The following is a 19491-nucleotide window of genomic DNA, read 5'->3' on the forward strand; positions in this document are numbered from 1 at the left end:
GAAAAAGAATTTTTATTTTATTGTAATAAGAATTTTTTGAGATAAAGCTAAGATTAAATTATGAAAGGGAGTCATTCTGTCTGAATACTGAAGGCATAAGAGCAGCTCTGCTGGATCAGGCCAAAGGCCCATCAAATTCAGCATTCTTTTCCTGCTAGATGCAGTTGACAGTAATACTTGAAATTCAGTATCTTTTGAAATTTAGAAAACTGATTTTCATTCAATCCTTAAACCACAAATATTTTATATTTGATGTTCTAAGGTATGCCTTATATGCAACCATCTTTCCCTCCCTAATTGAGAACAAAGTGTTAGGGCTCATCCATGCTTCTGCTTGTTCTTTGACTACAAAGCATGGGCTCAAGAGGTTTTCCATTTGCCCCACCACTTTCCCCAGAAAACCTGATTGATGTTTGCTCCGATTCAGTGGTATAGAGTGGAAAGCAATGTGACAAGTGGAAGTGTGAACAAGCGTACACCCATGGGACATACCCAAAGAAAGTAACCATAACATTGTTATTCAGGATATTGAAAACCCTTTCATTGTTTTAATATGTTCTTAATGTTGTTTTTAATGCCATAACCTGCCCTGGGACCTTACAGTGAAGAGTGGGTAATAAAGAGAAAAAATATTAATAATAGTAATAATAATAATATATTTAAGAGACTATTTTCCCACATAGTCTATATAGCAATAGTGAGTTGAATTACACTCCATTTAAGACATTCATAGTAAAAGATGCTCTTATTTTTTCATGAAACTTGGGAGGCTATAACAGGAACCAAGGTCATACATCCCTTTTCACAAAATGGAAAATGTTTTCTTCCTCTGTTCCTCCCCGCCCCGAGAAATGCAAGACTAGAAAGGAAAAGCAATGTCTGAAATAGTACAATTCTGTGACCAAGCATTGCATCCTCCATATTTCCAGTGTTATAATGTGACAACGGGAAAATCAGTTTTGCTGACTCTCAAAATGTATGTATGACAAACATTAAGAACTACATGAATTGATCTTACAACTATTTACACATTCAAGTTTATTTTTTAAAATAGACCTCATTTTGCAGATATACTAATCTTCGCTAATAAGAACATCTGTTGCAGGTCCATATGTAGCAACAAATTGTTTCAACTGTTGATGGCACTGCATCAAGTAAATATCCCTTTGATTCAGAGAGTTTTCACTGTTGAGTTCAAATGGAAACACAGCATTTGGGGCCACACAAAACACAGAAGCACCTGGGAAAATAAAAGTAGAGGAATAAATTTGTATAATTTATTTTAACTAGAAAATGATGTAAATCACATTTTCAATTATATCAATCAAAATTTCACATCGAAATATCCAGTGATAGCCATCCATGTAGGTAACAGGTTTCTGAACACAGTAAGTATGGGCAGAATGTTTCTCCATCTATAAGTACTTTCAGATGTTAAGATTTTTTATATGCAAAAATATAGTTGGTTCTTAGAATTGGCCTCATTCAATCTTTCTCTGTCACTGTACTAATAAATATATTTCTGGTTTTAAAGGTGGCCTGTCATTTTTTAAATGCTCTTTTTAAGGATGCTGTTTCCAAGGGAGCTAATATGAGTGCATGAAGACACACCCAATTCAAATCCCAGTTCAACTTATCAACCAAAGCTGTTAGTCTCATATCCTGGCTGCATATCCAATTGAAATGGGTCCACATGATCAGTATCCTACAGGAGTACCTGGAGTTGTGAGTCTGAATAGCAGTAATTGAAATTTATCGCACAAAACCAGACTAGATGATGCACTGGACACTTCTCTGAATTCACTCATTACAGTGGCATCTAGGTCAAGATGGACGCAATATATTTTGTGCAAGAAAGATGGGCTCTATAGGAACCAAGTGCAGGAACGTCAAGTGTCTTGTTTCTGACAGTGCCCTTCAGTGCGGACTCTTCAATAGATGGTAATGTCAACACAAAAGGAAGGGAAGAGAAATCTCATCCATGGAAATGAGACCTGGGGTGGACAAGCAGAACCTTGAGAGGTAACCAGACATTTGGTATTTGGAGCTCTGCTTTTCAGCCCAAGCATAAAAGCATCCTGCGTTTAAGGATTCTACGTGGTTATTTTAATAGCCCTCATTAAGAAAGGTTCAGTTAAAAGGTTTATACCGTATTTTAAAGTGAGAGATGATTCAAATAGTAATACAGCAATCAAAACATCTTCTTCAAGTACTTCTGTTCTTAAACTCAGCTTAGCATGTGCTTTAGACAGTGAAATCCTACAGCACAAACATAAATTTAATAATTTTAAATCAGTTGTACAAAATTTTAATAACTGAAAGTCTCTGTTGCCAGAGATGTTGTATGAATCTTTACACACAGAGAAATGTAGCTGCTACAGACATGTATGGGGAGAAATGGGACTTGCGTATTTTTTATATAATTCAGGTCAATTACTAGTACAAATAGAGGTGTGGTTTTAGGCTGATGTAGCCATAGTGGTTAAAATAGCTATAGTGCGCAAGGCAAATACCCTCTACTGTGCACGCACAATTGTTAATTAATGTATAATGTACACATAGATCTTTATGTATTAGTGATAATAGAGAGGTGGGCAACTCTATTAGATTACTATTTGTGAGGTTTGGAAGGAGCTTATGACTTCTCTTGAAAAACTGGCTATGAGAGTCAAGTTTAAACTGATACATCATATTCAGAAATGTAACAAAACGGAAAGTTATATAAAATGGCTTTTGAGCTCTTAAACTTTATTTTTTTTTACAAAATCTAGGATTAGTGCTGCTTGAAGTTACACATTTGTTCACATGTAATTTTTACAGATAAGCTATTGCAATTTAAGAAACAGGAACTGAACAATCCCATGTCTAAAACTTACATAGCTAAGGGGAAATGTATTAGGAACATGGTGATGGTGGAATGACTGATCCTATTTTCTTTCCCAGCTTTGGGAAGACAAAGAGATATTTTGGCTTATGGCCATCAGATTTGGGTTTGTCATAGTTGCTTATGCAGAATTATTACACAGGTTAAATACAAATTTTGAAGAACACATACTTGACATGTAAATGAAAACCTACAAGATATTCAGTGCAGTTGCTGAGAGATTTGATCCATGAACAGGATGTGTTCTGATTCTGCGACTTGCTAAGTAGTAACCGTGGATCAGCCTTTCTGCTTCTGAACAGAGTTCCACATGCAAATTTTTGGAGAAAGCAAGGAACTAAAATGACATAAAATATTTCCTTGGTTTATGAATTCTGTGGAAAAATCACTAGATTTACCAGTGATCTTTAAATCTCAGGTGTATCATTTTAAAAAGTATTTTCCAAGACACAATTTTCATTAATATATTAATAATTTGTCAATTCATTATTCTTGACATATTTTCACATTACAAATAACGTGATTTTAAAACAGAAAAAACATGGATTATATGAGTGGTTGCATAAATACAAACAACCTGTTTCCTAAGTGCTTAAGACAGTTTACACCAATCACCATGGAAGTTAAGATACTCATGATTTAGCACGGTTGGTACACCGTTCTGCAGTCAAGTAAGAGTTGGGTCAAACACCTTCCTTGCTTCTTTTCACTTGTATTTTGAAGCCACTGTTGGATTTCACAGCTTTACTAAAGATGTAGATTTAGTGTAAGAAAAGTTCTCATTCCTATTCTGAATATTGGACATTGAAATTGTCTGAATTTGATAAAGTGCAGAAGAGTCCTTTAGCAAATATGTCTAGACACGTAACATATATTTTGTAAGTTGGTTACTTGTACAATTGAAGTTAAAGTAGCAGAGGAACAAAAGGGATCCTGATTATTCAAATGCACATAATCTGAAATATGATTGATAGAACAACAGCTTATCAAACTGCCCCTCTTGTTTGGTTCAATTCATAATGTCTAGTTACCTCCTCATAATCTTGTGTTCCAAACTGTTTGGAGATAGCATAGACTGCATCTTCTGGATTGATGGCCTTTTTTAAAAGGAGATTCACAACAGGAAGAACTGGATTGGAAAATGCTGATTCACTGCAGTGTATCAGAAGCCAAAAAGCATCTATAACGTTAGCTGAAATAAAGCTTAAATCCTAGACAAAAGCAATATTTATATTTCAGAACAGAACTTCATGTGGATTCCAGACAAAACCAGCAAGTGAATTATTTGGGACTGAGGGTATCTAGAAAAATGTAAAATTCAGTGGTTTTTCTGAGAAACGCATTTTGGAACATTTCATTTAGCACTCCTGGTCTATTTAACGCATGCATGCACTATAGTCCTAGTTTTAATATTGTAGAAGCTACCTCAATTCACTGATGAAAATAGATTGCATGACTGGAGGAAATCACTTTCTAGAAAGTGGCTGCAAATTTTGTATATCAATGTCACTCTAAAAGCTATTAGGTATTTTTAATTAATGTCATTGTGCAATTCTAGCAAAGAAACATTACTTACCATTTGGCCTATTAGAGTATTGTCTCCTTGGATATGCTTTTTGCAAGAAGCATCCACATCAATAAATGACCAAAAACTGGTTTGAATTGGAAGGGTAACCTGCTGATCAATTTCTTCTCCATATTTCTTTCCAGGGATGAATATAGTAGTTGTTCTTCCTTCAAGTACTTGTAAAGTCAGACAATAAAGACTACTTAAAATCTGATGATTTTTTTAATTTCACTATAAATAGGTCTTTGAAGAATGAAAACAACATAGTGCCATTGTCTTAAAGAAGATAGCTCACATGCTATATATTCAAATTACAGAAATGCACTGGAAGTGCTGCATATCAAAATGTAGCAGAGAACAGGTTGATATACTGCTCCCTATTTTGAAGGACATAGAAATTGGTGAATAATATACTAATTTCTATCTTGGAAGGTAGTGGTGATACCCAATCTTTTCCTCTGTATCCACCACATATGCTCTCCCCCACATCTGCTCCAGGGACCTCCAGATATGACAACAGTAGGTTTGGTGGACATGTGGAAGCTGCCAGGAGTGGAAGGGACCTTCTCATTGCACAAGCAGAAGTCCTTCCCACTAGCTACAGGCACAGTTGAATGTCACCTTAGTTATTTTTTATTTTTTAATGATTAAAAGAATTATTCTTTATCAGTACATTGCCCTGCTAGCAGACAAACAATATCCCAGTGTTTTGCTCTTTCTCATATGAAAACTACTACAGGTTGCATTTGATCAAGGCAAGTAAAGTGCTTCTGCAAGAATTGTCATTTGCCAGCCCATGTGACTAAACATAGTGGGTTTACACACGCATACAAAATGTGATATCTTCTGAGGTGTAGAAAGCTGTTGCAGTTCTGATTTCTTTCTGTGGAAAAAATAATGTGATGGACAGAAACCTGGCATAAGGGAGCTTTTAAGTCCAAGTGTATTTGGACATTTGAATAACTGAAGTAAGGTATGCCAGACTTTAGGTACTGCATTATACAAAACTTTCAGTTGGTTTACCTGACTGCAACTGTTCAAGCTTATCCTTCCTATGTGAAGATAATTCTCCAATGAAGCATACTCCCCCTTTGGCCAGCAAAGCACTATTAGCCTGAATGCTTGCAGTTCCAGTTCCATGCTTATCTTTGGACACAGTAGGAAAAACTTCACCAGATGGAATATGCCGTATGCCCCGTGGAACAAGACTAATGCTGTAATTCATAACTCTAGGTGATGGGGAAAGTAGATATCTTAGTTATGGATATGTAATACACTTGGAAAAGAAATCAAGTGTTTTAAAAATTAATTTTAGTTTACATGGCATTGCAGTTCAGTAGAATAAATCTATCCTTGGAATAAAAAAGCATATGCATTGTTTTACCTCACATATTTTCCTTTAAAAGCAAAATAAGAAATTGGAACAACTGCAGTAACAACATCGTTCTTTGCACAAAGCTAAATAAAGGGTATACACATAAAGGGGAAAGAATCTGCTTATTAAAGAAAAGAGCACTTAGTTACCTCTCTAATATTAGCGAATCATTCGTCAATACCAAAATATCCAGGTAATCTGCTGTTAAGTCATTTCTGTCACTTGTCTGTACTAGACTTAACAATATAGCTAGTTTGAGAGTGTTGTTAATGCCTGGTGGAAGTACTTGTGAAGCAAAACTATTGGCCAGAAGAGCTGTAAATCTCCAACACGACTTTGAAGTCAAAGAAAGCAGATACTTAAATTTTTCACTGATCTGGGAAGGGCCTAATACAAAAACACACCAAAGCCAAATGAATCTATATGAACAACATATCTTATAATTTTTACAAATATATTCAGTTTCACATCTTCCATTTGTAATTACAAAACTAGAAAAACAGTTTTAAAAACACCCACCTTAAGCTCAGTCTTATGCATGTACATTCACATGGTTCCCGGCTAAGTGTTCACAGAATTGCTTCTCAGGTTTACAGGTGTGAACACTTTAAAATCAGTTTCATTTTGTTAAATGAAAATAGGCTATTCCTTCAATGGCCCCTGTTACTTGGGCCATTCTCTACTGTGTCTAATTATGTGGTTTCCCAATTCTGCAGTGCTTTGTTTGCTCAGGCTGTCAGTTGAGAATCCTACCTTGTATCCTCAGGCGAGATCCAAAAAAATATATACATACCCAATTTCAATACGTATGGACTTGGTTTACAGTGAGTTAGCTCTCATGATGTCTCAATGACATTAAGTACAAACTATTGTTTGTACATTTACAGTGGTACCTTGGGTTACAGACGCGTCGAAACCCGGAAGTACCGGAACAGGTTACTTCCGGGTTTCAGCGCATCTGCAGAAGTGCTAAATCGTGCTATGCGCAGAAACACCGAATCGTGTCACGTGCATGTGCAGACGCAGCGCTGCGGGTTGCGAACGTGCCTCCAGCATGGATCACATTTGCAACCTGAGGTTCCACTGTTTATAGTTTTATGTGCTGCCTTTCTACAAACAACACTCAAGGCATTTTACAATGTGGTGGTATCCAACCAAGTCATACTCTGAGCAGCCAACTGAAAACAATGGACTTAACCTAGACATATCTAAGGGCTTGTCCACATTTTTGCTTATCCTGTGTCAAGAAAGCCTGGATCCGAGTGGTTTTCCCGTTGACCCATGCTTTCGAGGCACAGAACTGAGCACTTTTCATCTTGCCTTACTCCTTTCCCAGGGAAAACCTGCTCTTCAGTGCTCAATCAGAGCAAACATTAATCAAGAGAAAACCCAAATTGCTGTTTGCTCCGGTTGAGCACTAAAGAGTAGTTTACTCCAGGGGTGGGGGCAGGGGAGAGAAGCAGAAATGTGGCTAAGCCCTAACTTGTATGACTAAAGTCAGATACCACAGAATAAGCACAGAACTACAGTTGAAAAGCCCACAAAGAAACCCAATGAACAGAATCTGCATGATTTGCCAGTACTATTAGTGCAATGTGTAAATGTAAATGTAGGAGAGTGCGTAATTGATAATAAAAGGCAATGTAGGTTTTATAAACACATTTAAAAGTAATTTAAGTCTCAAATGTGAAGTCATTTAAATGCTGTTGGATCACAAATTAATAGGTAGAGGGCACTCTCTGACTACTATTACCATTCACTTAATTCTTATCCAACTGAAATAGCAGACAGAGTACCCTCTAAAACACAGTGTGAATTGTGTGATCTGTATTTATTCAAACCAACTTTCACAGCTTGTTTATTCATATTTGAGAGGGGAAGTGGAAGAAGCAAATTTCAGTCATGCCAAAAGTCCCAAAAAGTTTGCTATACATATACACACACACAAACACAAAAATCTCCACTTGTTCAATCAGGAACTGAATGCACATCCACTTCAACTATCCCCTTGTCTTACCTGTGAGATTACAGAGATGTATACTGTTGGCTTCCAGGCAAAGTGTGATTCGTATGCAGCTTGGCATACAGACTGGAATTCCTATAACTTTATACCTGTTTCCTATTTCCATTTTATTAGATAGTTCATCTATAAATTAGCAAATAAACATGTAGGGATGTATGTATCTGCTTAAGACATACCCTGCCTTTATTCATAAAAGCTAGGTAGCTTACAACAGGAAAAAAGATCACAAACAATTTTAAATGTTATGGATACTAAGATTGCAATTCTAAATACTCTTACCTGGGAGTAAGGGCCATTGAACTAAAGTTCAGGTAAACATGCACTGTAAAGGAGCCGCAGGAAGCAACACAACATGGAAGCAATAAAAACTTAAAAAACCAGGGACAGTTGAACACCGGCTTAAATAAAACAGCCATTTGTTAACCAAATGGCTTACTGAAGACGAAAGTTTTCCCTAATTTGCAAAAAGTGACACAGGATTGCTCTGCCCAGCTCACTGCTTTACGTAGTTTGGTGTATAAAGGCTAGATTACCTTTATGAGGATAGAAATAAGAGTTACCTCTAGGAATGATCCATTCCCACCATCTTCCTTCTGCATTTATAAGATTGAACACAAAGCTGCATTCATGTGACCAAATCCATCTACTTTTTAAATATTTTTTTCTTTTTAAAGTTTTTATTGAAATATTTTCCATAAGTAACAAAAGTACATTCAGTGTCTGTTTTTAAATTGTAGCATCCTTCATACAAATAAAATACAATCAGTTTGAGACTTTTTTGTTGTAGACAATGTGGGGTTGAGAGAGGAGAGAAAGTACAGAAAAAGAAATTTAGGAGAGGAGGAAGGTGAAGGAGACATTAAACTTTCATTTTTGCATATATGAGTGGAGCTTTTTTGTCAGTGTCACTTGGATAGGTGTCTTATTTTTGTTGGCAGAATAAGGGGTCAGAGGGCCCAAGGTAGGGTTGGTGGCAGTTGATTGGTAGTGTTTGGGGGGGGGCATTGTTAGGTTAAAGGTAAAGGGACCCCTGACCATTAGGTCCAGTTGTGGCCGACTTGGGGGTTGCAGTGCTCATCTCACTTTATTGGCCGATGGAGCCGGCATACAGCTTCCGGGTCATGGGGCCAGCAGGACTAAGCCGCTTCTGGCGAACCAGAGCAGTGCACGGAAACGTCATTTACCTTCCCGCCAGAGTGGTACCTATTTATCTACTTGCCCTTTGACGTGCTTTCGAACTGCTAGGTTGGCAGGAGCAGGGACCGAGCAACGGGAGCTCACCCCATTGCGGGGATTCGAACCGCCAACCTTCTGATCGGCAAGCCCTAGGCTCTGTGCTTTAACCAACAGCGCCACCCGCGTCCCTTATTGTTAGGTTACATTAGCCATATTGATTCATATGTTGTCAAGGGTGGGGGATCAGTCATTGTCTTGTTGGCTTGTGTATGTGATGAAGGGAAGCACACTTGGGTAAAGACATCCTTTTTTTGTCCCATGATCATTTCAGTTTGTTGATAAGTTTTTCTCATAGGGCAGTTTCCCATAGTGTCTGGTTATGAGACTCCTAGCTGCTGAGAGTAAGTGGTTTATAAGTTTTTTGTCATGTGAATGTGCATTATTGCCTTGGAAGAAATTTAGTAGGACAAATTTTGGAGTTGCTTCTATTACCTGTTTTGTTAATTTGAAAATTTCTTGTAAGACTGTTATCCCAAAAGGTTGAATTTTGGGGCATTCATACTACATGTGGAGGTGTGTGTCAGTGCCAGTGGATCCTCTCCAGCACTTAGGTGAAATTCCTGGGTGTATCATCACCAGCTTATGTGGTATTAGGTACCACCTGTAGATAAGTTTCAGGATGAGTTCCCTTCTCTTGCCTGAGAGGGACTTAAAGGGTGGTTTAGTCCACAGCTTTGACCATTGGGTTGGGTTTATTTCATTCAGCTTTGTTCCCATTCAGCTTTGATTGTGGTAAGGAGACTTGTAGTGTTTTGGAGTAGTGTTTTATATATTGCCAGTACTGTCCCTTTGCTACTTTTTCCATAATTGACCTATTTCAGCCTTGTGGTTCATCCACTTTTAACTTTGTTATTCTGAGTGGTTCAACATGCAGTCAACTGTGTTCAGAAGGCTTTTAAAAAAGACTTCAGGCAAACTTTTAAAGCAAGAAAAACCACATTTCAGGGCATTTCATACAAAGCAGATGTTCAAGTTATTTCAATTAGATGTGTGCAGGAGAAAAATCTCAGTAGATTGTCTCAAAAGGACATAAACAAACCATTTAAAAACAACAAAAACCGAAACACAGAAATAGGCTCCTATTTTAAAATCTGTGAGGATGAATTATGTAAACCAGAAATGGCAGAGATCTCAAGAGAATAAGGGAAGTAGCTAGATTGAGGAAGGATGTTACAAAACCTAGTTACTTACAGAAAAGCTTTATCATATGAACTGAAAGGAGGAAGTCAAATTCCAAGGACAAGATAAGATTGTGTTTATTTTTAAAAAAGAGCCTCTACATTTTATTTTCACATACTCCCCTTTCCTAATATATGAGCTTCTCTACATATACATTCACATTTTATTGATAGACATATCTATTCAGAAAGTGAAAGATTTATTCCATCCAAATGCTATTTTGTATAACACATGCTAGACTAACAGAATTCTGCCACACTTATCAGCCTAATAATAAACATTTGCATTAAACACAAAACTTACCTCTTAGAAAAACTGTGAAAGATTGAAATCTGAAAGGGGTTTTACTGCTGGAAAATCCTTGAAAAGCACTAATTGCTTTAGCATCAACTATTTCAATAACCTGCTTATCTTTAAAAAAGAAAAACGTAAGATTACATTTTAAAAAATTAATCAGAAGTCCATCTCAAGCCAATTGCCCAACTGGGATTAGTATTATTAAAGAAAAAGCATTCTAAATCATCCCAACAGTCAGAACTATATCCACTCAAATACTTTAGTACTACTCTTCCTAAGCTTTATAACCTCCTATTGACAAAACAGTCAAAAAAGTGAAGTTATAAAGTGATCTGAATCACATAAAATGTTAAACCAAACCATGACTTAGCGCAAACACTAGCACGTGTGGGCTCCCAGAGAGGAGACTGCAGCTGTTTTGCTCCTTCTCTGGGTGTGCTGTGGTGCTGTTGAGAGCTATGTCATGATTTGGCTTAGTGTGTCATCCAAACCCAGGCTCATGTTTTGTTTACTCAAGACAAAATACAAGCAGCAAGCCATACAACAAACCTTGCTACATCTCATGGTTTGTCTTGAGCGAGACAAATATCAAACCTGCATTCAGGCTTGGGGTGGATGGATCAAGCTACCGTATTGGTCCAAATATAACCAGCATCTTTTTCCAAATTCGGGCCATTAAAGTTTAGCTTATATTCATGACCTTATGCTCCCCCCCCCCCACCCGAAGCAGTACAGGGCAATGGTGTGCAGCCCATCCGCAACTCCCAAACCTCCCCCGGCGCTGGCTTGGGGAGGTAGTGCCAGGAGGTGGTAGTGCCAGGAGGTGGGCATGCAGCGCGCTCGAAACCGAGCGCCAGTGCCAGCTTGGGGAATGGAGTGCTGAGTGCTGGCTACCCATCATCCCCTGTTCAGGGCAGTAGTGCTGGGAGGCGGGCCGCACCCACAATTAAGCCTTGAATTTTAAAGGTGCGGCTTATTTGTGGGTGTGGCTTCTATTTGGACCAATACGGTACTTTTGTCTTGTGCTGGTTTCATGTTAACAAAACTGGGACAATTTTGTCCAGTTCATGGGGCAATTTCTTTACGAAAATCCTTTAAAAAACCCCAGTTTTACGAACAAAAAGTACAAGGTAGTACAAAGGCACCTTTCTTCTCTGACCCATTATAGTTGCTTAAACTAGCTAATACCTCCTTTGTGTTGACACAACTGAAATTTTAAAAAAATGTTTTAAAATGGTCTCAGAATATGATGGTATTTCTTAACATGCAGTCCTTTCCTGAATTGTAGAGTTTAAAAGGACAATTCCCACAGACATATGGGGGTATCCATCTTTTCCCCTTCCCTTTTAGCATTTTGTCTTTAAATTATAAGCCTGTGAAAGTCTGATGAAAGAAATTATCGTATGCAAACATATATTACTGGGACACTGAAACCTCAGGAAACTTTGTTGTAGGGATATTGCGGAGTGAGGAGTGGGGTCCGGAGGGAGCACACTCCCCACCAGCAGGCAGCCACAGTCTGCCTGCACGTGTGACCCTGGGGTGCGGGGTACATGCCCCCCCCCAGACAAGCCACAGCTGTCTGGAACATCGTTCCCTCGGTCTAACCTTTTGCGGTCTCAGTAGTCGGCGGTGTCCTGTCTGTAACCTTTGTCCCTGAGACCTTTTGTCTCCTTCGTCATACACTGTGCAAGCGGAAAATGACGCGGTGGAAACAGGTGCCAAAATAACTTTGTACCACCCCACGATCTCAGGACGGAAGATGTGTAAAGGTCACAGCCCAAAAATGTATTTGCCTAGCTTGCATATTTGTCTCAATAAAAGGAGGCTCCACAGGACTAGTCAGCAGCTCGCTTCAGTCCACCTGTGCGCAGCTCACATGATGATCAACATCTGTCTTGTGCCTTCACTTCACTTTGTGAATTCAAAAATAAGCCTAGTAATTAGATTTTCTTCACACACTATAAAATGCTAAGAGACTGGGCTAAATCTGTATTTCAGACACATTCAGATTTAGGAAGTGGGGTCCCAATGCAACCATGGGGCATACATTAGAAGCTTCACTCAATGTAGGGATGACTTTGAACTCCCTCCTCCATGCTTTTTCCTTCTCTTGTTGCCCAATAGTACACCTCACCATAAAAATATAGCTATTGAAATGGTATAATTTAGGGCTAATAACTACTATATAATGTTTACCACCAAGTACTCTGTATTTCATATCTTCCCGCAGTGGTGAAGTACACAAAGTGCACACAAAATTGTTTCTCACTGTTGCAGATTCTGTCGCTCCAGGAGTATGTACTCTTATATACTGAAATCCTAGGGGAAGTGTATAAAAGACCATATTTAAAGTTCTAAACATTCACAAAGAGCTATATATTGGTTTATAATGGTTTCCAATTTAATTAATCATCAAATGATCTCTGATAATGTACCTACTTGAAAAGAATATTGACATCCTGTTCATTCATTTGGGGCAAGTGCCAAAAAAATTGGCATCCCCTTTTAGAGTTGTTTGAATGGCACACTGTTTTCCATCTTAATAAAGAGTCCTCAGTTGACTATAAGGTATGATAGTCAGATTCAGTTAAGACCTGCCATGCTAGCAGAAATCATTACAATGGCTCCTGCTGAGCCTCCCCTCTCCCCTCCCACATCTCCACCAAATCCACTGTAGAGGGTCAGAAGAACTCCCAGAACAGTATGCAGGGAAAAAAGAGGATGGAACGTTCTGTCCATGGAGAAGAAGAAGTCTGAATCCCACCCGTTGTCCACCAGCAAACAGAAATATTCGCATGATAGACAACAGAAGTAGAGTATAATCTTTTAATTTTTGGAATATATGATGGAGAACAATCCACTGGTCACTACTGCTGAGTGGTATGGTCAATGGCAAATGATATAGCCAGTGTAGTGCGGGGCACACAGATGCATCTAAATACAACAAACAGGCATAAAAGTTATGAACACAGAGATCAATTATCTTCTCTGCTTTTTCCTCCTAGTCCCTTCTACAGCCAATGATCTGCTTGATAGTAGGAAAATCAGTTTGTGAAACGATGTTCATGTGTAATCCAGTATGAGAAATCACAGGTCTATAAAGCTATCGCAAATATGTCAGCAACATGCAGTGTATTAGATTTTATATACAATGTCTTGTACAAGTTTACGGTATATTTTTTAAAAGCTGGATTTACTGGTGTAAGTCAGTAAATTATAATAGAATTCAAGATTCCAGGTTGGTGTACCTTCAGAAAATGGACAGTTTTCATCACAACAAACAAATCTTGCTCCTTGTGTATATTTTGTTACAGTGGACATTGCAACAACTATTCCCTCTGCCATATAAAATCTCTGAGAAGTATAATCAAATGGAAATTTGCAAAGACTGAAAATATAACTGGGCAGGGAAGGTAAATGTGTTAGTTTCAGCACTATGCTCATCTGAAAAAAAGAGACACAGAAATACCATGATGATGATGCCAGTTATAAATAACAGATACTACAGTGGTACCTCAGGTTACATACGCTTCAGGTTACAGACTCCGCTAACCCAGAAATAGTGCTTCAGGTTAAGAACTTTGTTTCAGGATGAGAACAGAGACTGTGCTCCGGCGGCGCGGTGGCAGCAGGAGGCCCCATTAGCTAAAGTGGTGCTTCAGGTTAAGAACAGCTTCAGGTTAAGAACAGACCTCTGGAACGAATTAAGTACTTAACCCGAGGTACCACTGTACAGTGGAATCCTATGCATGCCAACTCAGAAGTCAACAGGGCTTACTTCCAAGGAAACTTACTATAATTAAGATATGCCTTGAATGCATTTCAGAAGAAATATTGCAGCAAACTGAAAGGTCAGTGAAGCTATATTGTTTAATAAATACAACTAATTTCTTCAAAAAGTGAAATACGAAAAGCAGAGTTCAAACCTACCTGAGCTTCAGTCTGTAGCTGCTGAATCAGTGACAGTGTTTTAACTGCTGTAAAACACACCTATAATTCAAAACCCAATTCATTTCATAAGGCAACTGCAGTTTAAAAGAGTGATTAACAAATTTCACCAAAATATATGAGATTCCTTACAGACTGAAAAATCTGAGTGGCCTTCACAGGTTTATGCAAAATGTAATTTCCAAGGGTAGCATCCAACTCAATAATATCAGATGGATTTATCAATATAGGAAACCGGAAAATGGCATAACTTTGCTTTGAATCTGTAAGAGTAGAAAGGAAAAACCATCAACATTGCCCATATACTGATTTAAACTATAATTTTAAAAATTGCTAAATACTACCATTGTATAATTTGCAGGCATTCACAAATTTCTGAAGGCCACCACTCCTGTCAAGATAAATCAATGCAACTTCCTTCATTCTGAGAAGGTCTGGCTTCATTTTCTCTGAATGGTTTTGTTTCAGTACTAAACCCTTAGATCACAGGTACACACTATGGGGAAGAATTTGAGATGTCAGTAAGGTCAAGACAAATGGAACATGCAGTAAGAATTCTGCAATGACAAGTTATCATTAGCACTTACAGAAAATGAATTATATAATACAGAGGTTGATGCCATGGCACCTGCATAGGCCTTGATTGATATCCCTGGGCAGGCCCCCACCCCAACTCTGAGCTTTCTTCTTTCTTTCTTTTTAAAGAAACTTATGAAGCAAATTGTGCAGGTACCCTTCCAAGTGTTTTCTTTGAAATGTGTGCAGTGTATACTGTCCTCACATTGTATATGTCCACACAGAAATACGTCTCCTTGTGTTTAATGGAGCTTACTCCCAGGTAAGTGGGTACAAGATGGCAGCCTAGGCTTTGGTTGGGGTTGGCATTAGGGGAAAAGAGGGTTCTTGTGCCTTTTAACGGCTGTAAGACAAGCAGAAATACAACAGGTTAATCATTTTCTATTAGCGAAATATAATTATGGGAAAAGCTTTATCATAACGACTCTCTTTAATTTCTTTGTTATGTAATGCTCGCCATGACAGCTATGTTGCACTATGCTGTGCTCCCATGGCAGTCATTTTGTGACTGATGCTCATCGCACTTAACATTCAAAATGCACCCACTGGTCCAAAAAGTTTGACGATCCTTGATATAATGCAAAGCCTTGCTTAATTTATTCAGATACTGGAGAAAGATCTGAGTACTTGAATATGCTTTAGATTACAAGCCAAAGCATTAGTCTTGTGGACGTGTACTTAGCAATATGGGTGGAATCTTTATTACTATTTTTTTTAAGGACAAGCAAAATATATTCACTATGTTCTGGTCTTAAATAATTTATAATAAATTATTGCAGTATAAATCTTATAAAAGGAAACATCTTGCTGTATCAGTTTTGTCAAGAATTTAAATCCTAACATATTTCAATTGGACTTCTATGTAATTAAGAGGAAATTAGATAATTCATAAGGAATTTGGGTTGGGCATCTGATGATCTTAACTGTAAAAACTACATGTTAGAAATATTCTACATGGCTTTTAGCTTTTCCAGTACTCTGATTTCTCTGCAGTCCCAACAGTGAGCACTACATCTACACTTATTTGTACTGGGGGTTAGGAAACTCCTGTTCCATCCAGTGGGAGCTTCCGTCTCACCAATGAAAACAGTCATGGGGGGATGGGAATCCAGATTAAGACTGGAAGGGGGGATAAAATATACTTACTCCCCACAAGTTTCCCAATCGGACACTCTCTCTCACACACAATTCACTTTTTAAAAGACATTCAGTGTGAATAGAGTTGCATTTAATTTGGCCACCCAAAGTCAGTGTACTGAAGTGGTTAAAGTGTCAGATTAAATGCTGGGAGACCACAGTTCAAATCCCCACTTGGTCATAAAGCACAAGGAACACTATTCAAAGAACTATGCTCGGTATAAAGTCAAAAATACCCATTCAAATAGTCCCAATTTTATGTTCTGTCTGGAACAGTAGCATAAACTGCCCACCAGAGAGCTCTGGATATAACACTATGCCACCAACTGGGCAGTTGCTGAACAATTTGAAATGAGGGGGGCTCAGCAAGAAACTGAACCAAAGATATCAGTGTCACACCTATGTATATGTGCCTCACATTCAGATTGGGTGAAATAATTTAAATGGTGATTTAAATCTAAGTTCTTAAGTGTCATTTTCCATCATGGATATAATGGGATAGGGATTTCAATATGAAAAACAGAGTAATTGTGGAGCAAACACATACTCTAACGTAAATAACCCAAAAAAAGCTCAACAATTTTGGTTTCTTCCTAAAAAGCTCCATTTTTAAAAAGCACCCTCAGGTCCAAAGTTCCATTATAGATGCTTTCATATCCTGGCCTCAAAACCCTTCCATTTCTGCACTGATGTCACAATGGCCCACCTCACTACATTGTCACCCTTTACTGCCATTACAAATGTAGCTCTGTCTCTTCCAAAACCAAAACCAATGTGTTACCGTTCTCTTGCAATGGTGCATTTAAAAAATCCAGCTAAGTTGTTTGTGTGAAAAGAATCCAATAACACACTTGAACTTAGCCTCACACAAGCCATTGCATGCAGTTTTACAATTTGCCTGTCTTGTTTTTCTTCAAAAGCATCCTTGGAGGTGGCTGTATGATTAAGTTGAAGACTAGCACAACAGCAAAAGGAGGAGCTGTTTAACGTTATGGGTTCTCCCCCACAAGCTGATTTTCAGCCTACAAGCAGGAGGATATAAGTGGTGCTATGTATTTAATTTAATGTTTAGGGAAGTTTTTAATGACTAATGTTTTAATGTATTCTTAACCTTCTGTTGGAAGCTGCCCAGAGTGGATGGGGAAACCCAGCCAGATGGGCGGGCTAGAAATAAAATAAAATAATAATAATAATAATAATAATAATAATAATAATAATAATAATAATAATAATTCTGAAAAGTGGTCAAGATCCTACCACACATCATGAGCAGATTTGTGGCAAAACATTTATCTGTACCCACCCATAGTTATGTGTGACTGAAAGATGACGGTAAACCGAATAAATGGGATTCTAGAGCCCCTGTCATAGAGATGGCACTCCAAAGGACAAAAGTGGGAAAGTGTCTAGCCACCCCACCCCAAAAAACCTACTTTTCTCCCTACCTCCACTGAGAAGCACTGCTGGCAACAACAGGCCCTGAGGAAATGAACAAGCTTTCTGTATTTTCATTAACAATTTATGCCTATTACAGAACTTTCCCCCTCATACTTGTTTTGCCCTCTCTTGTCCTCCCTCATATTTTTTCTAGTACTGCCATTGCTTCCTCATTAGCCTTTCACTCAGAGGAATAAAACCACTGAACCTCCACCCCTCTTTCTTGTTCCTTGCGTCTCTCTGAAGGTGAGCTGATCCAGGCACAGACAAGGAGCCAGACTTCAAACTTCCCTCCATATGAACACTCCTCAGAAAGAAACAATGGTCAACAGCCACTTCAGGTGGACGCTGTCTGTTGCTTGGCAATCCTACTGCCAAATCTTACATTTTCAAGTTTCTGTTCCACAACTCTGCTGTCAGCAGAGATATTCTCAACTCTGATAGGATAAAAAGCCTCACTGGCACAAAATTTACCTCAGATTACTTTAATTCAAGGGACGTACATTTCCCCCCAATTACTTACTATTTCACCAAAACTGCAATCCTAAGCAAATCTTACAAGGGAGCAAGTCCTACGGAACTCTCTGGATCCTACTTCAGAGGAAACGTATTTTGATTTAGGCTTGTTAGTTTAAGTGATCTTTGAAAAAATTGTAACAATGTCAACCAAGTGCATTTCAGCAGTCTAGGGTATTTATAAATATGAAACAATTTTGCAGAAATAAAAATCCCAGGTTAACACTTCTAAAGCAATAATATTTCAAAAATAATGAACTCATACTCGGTGATAGGGTTTGATTTCTAATATTATTTAAAGGGGCAGGACAAAACACTCCACTTCAATCCTGTACATAATGAAGCACTGAAGTGCAGTGCCAATCTCATTTAAGTGGTTATATATTAGAAACTAAAGCCTGTCAGTGACTCTGATTTTTTTGTTATTGAAATGTGGTTGATTTTCCTTTCAGAAGTGCTGAGCCTGAAATGCGCATTTTGATTTTGCGGAACTGTTGAGTTTTAAATAACACACTAGGCCACCAATGAAAGCTCTGCTGAATCATGTTTAAGTAAGACAGTGGTTCTCAAACTTTTTTCTCTGGGCCACACTTTCAGAATACAAATTTGCTCGTGCCACACACATTGGAAAATAAAAGAGCAGTGCTTGATTTATAACACAGAACATGACTACTTTATTTCTTTGATTGTCCTTGAATCTTCCCGCCACACTTGCCCTCCTCTCCTGCCACACTCTTTGAGAACCCCTGACCTAAGGAGTTGGTAGGAGTGCGTGTGTATGTATGCGTGTATATGTAAAGTGATAGTATCCAATTGTTAATAAACAAAACTGTATTTTCTTTACACATTTTCAAAGCATGAAAAAAAGGAAATATCTGCTTCCCTCCCTTTTGTTGGCATATGTTTGTGAATGAAAGATATATAAATAGACGAGGATATATTTATTCTGGATTAATTTGACCTCTGTATTAAAGTACTTGTATAAAAAGGAGTGACCAAACTAAGAGGCCTACATCTAAACGTGTTTATTCTGAAGTAAGTGCCAGATAATTTGGTGGGTGTCTGCTACCTAGCAATAGCCAATGGGAGTGTTGCCATGAGGGTATCCTCTCTTGGATTAGACTGAGGTGACAGAAGCATTTCTTTCAGTTGCTGGGGGCCGGATTGTAATTTCCTTTTGTAGCTAGAGTTGGGATCCTAGTAAAAGATGCACTAATCTAGCACAAAAGTGGGTCTTTTAGCTGGACACTGGTTGTGTTTGTTTGTCTGGAGCCTCTGCTAAGTGTAGTTTATCGTATTTTTTGCTCTATAAG

The 19491-nt window shown here is 38.2% G+C and overlaps 1 protein-coding gene and 1 long non-coding RNA gene across 14 annotated transcripts; one reads left to right on the top strand and one right to left on the bottom strand.

Annotated features, from left to right (window-relative positions):
• Positions 1–280: 280 nt before the first annotated feature.
• On the bottom strand, positions 281–19464 carry MCMDC2 (minichromosome maintenance domain containing 2). 13 transcript variants are annotated; one of them, XM_053395973.1, is made up of 16 exons: positions 17697–19464; positions 17529–17662; positions 14857–15008; positions 14645–14775; positions 14495–14554; positions 13813–14008; positions 12761–12883; positions 10568–10675; positions 7844–7972; positions 5976–6213; positions 5475–5680; positions 4461–4627; positions 3916–4095; positions 3079–3221; positions 2150–2259; positions 281–1240 (listed from the first exon to the last, which is right to left on the bottom strand). In XM_053395973.1, the coding sequence occupies exons 3-16, from the start codon at positions 14954–14956 to the stop codon at positions 1074–1076; spliced, it is 2058 nt and encodes a 685-aa protein (XP_053251948.1). In that variant the 5' UTR covers positions 14957–15008; positions 17529–17662; positions 17697–19464; the 3' UTR covers positions 281–1073. The 13 variants fall into 13 exon arrangements, with proteins under 13 accessions (XP_053251948.1, XP_053251954.1, XP_053251952.1 ...); XM_053395979.1 differs by lacking the exon at positions 17529–17662 and having other exon boundaries at positions 19248–19464; XM_053395977.1 differs by lacking the exon at positions 17529–17662 and having other exon boundaries at positions 18444–19464.
• LOC128417398 (uncharacterized) lies at positions 1322–4665 on the top strand. The gene is made up of 2 exons (XR_008331456.1): positions 1322–2022; positions 4595–4665. It is a non-coding gene; the product is annotated as an uncharacterized LOC128417398 (long non-coding RNA).
• Positions 19465–19491: the final 27 nt, after the last annotated feature.

The sequence above is a fragment of the Podarcis raffonei genome, chromosome 7, assembly GCF_027172205.1.
Source record: "Podarcis raffonei isolate rPodRaf1 chromosome 7, rPodRaf1.pri, whole genome shotgun sequence".
In the NCBI taxonomy this organism is placed as follows: Eukaryota; Metazoa; Chordata; class Lepidosauria; order Squamata; family Lacertidae; genus Podarcis; species Podarcis raffonei.

Coding starts and splice junctions, on each gene's coding strand:
- MCMDC2 (XM_053395979.1), bottom strand. CDS start 14,956: ATGAAGCCAGACCTTCTCAGAATGAAGGAAGTTGCATTGATTTATCTT. Junction 4,096..4,460: donor ATACTCTAATAGGCCAAATG/GTAAGTAATGTT, acceptor GCTTTTGTCTAG/GATTTAAGCTTTATTTCAGC. Junction 1,241..2,149: donor ATCTCTCACTTTAAAATACG/GTATAAACCTTT, acceptor TTATTTTCCCAG/GTGCTTCTGTGTTTTGTGTG.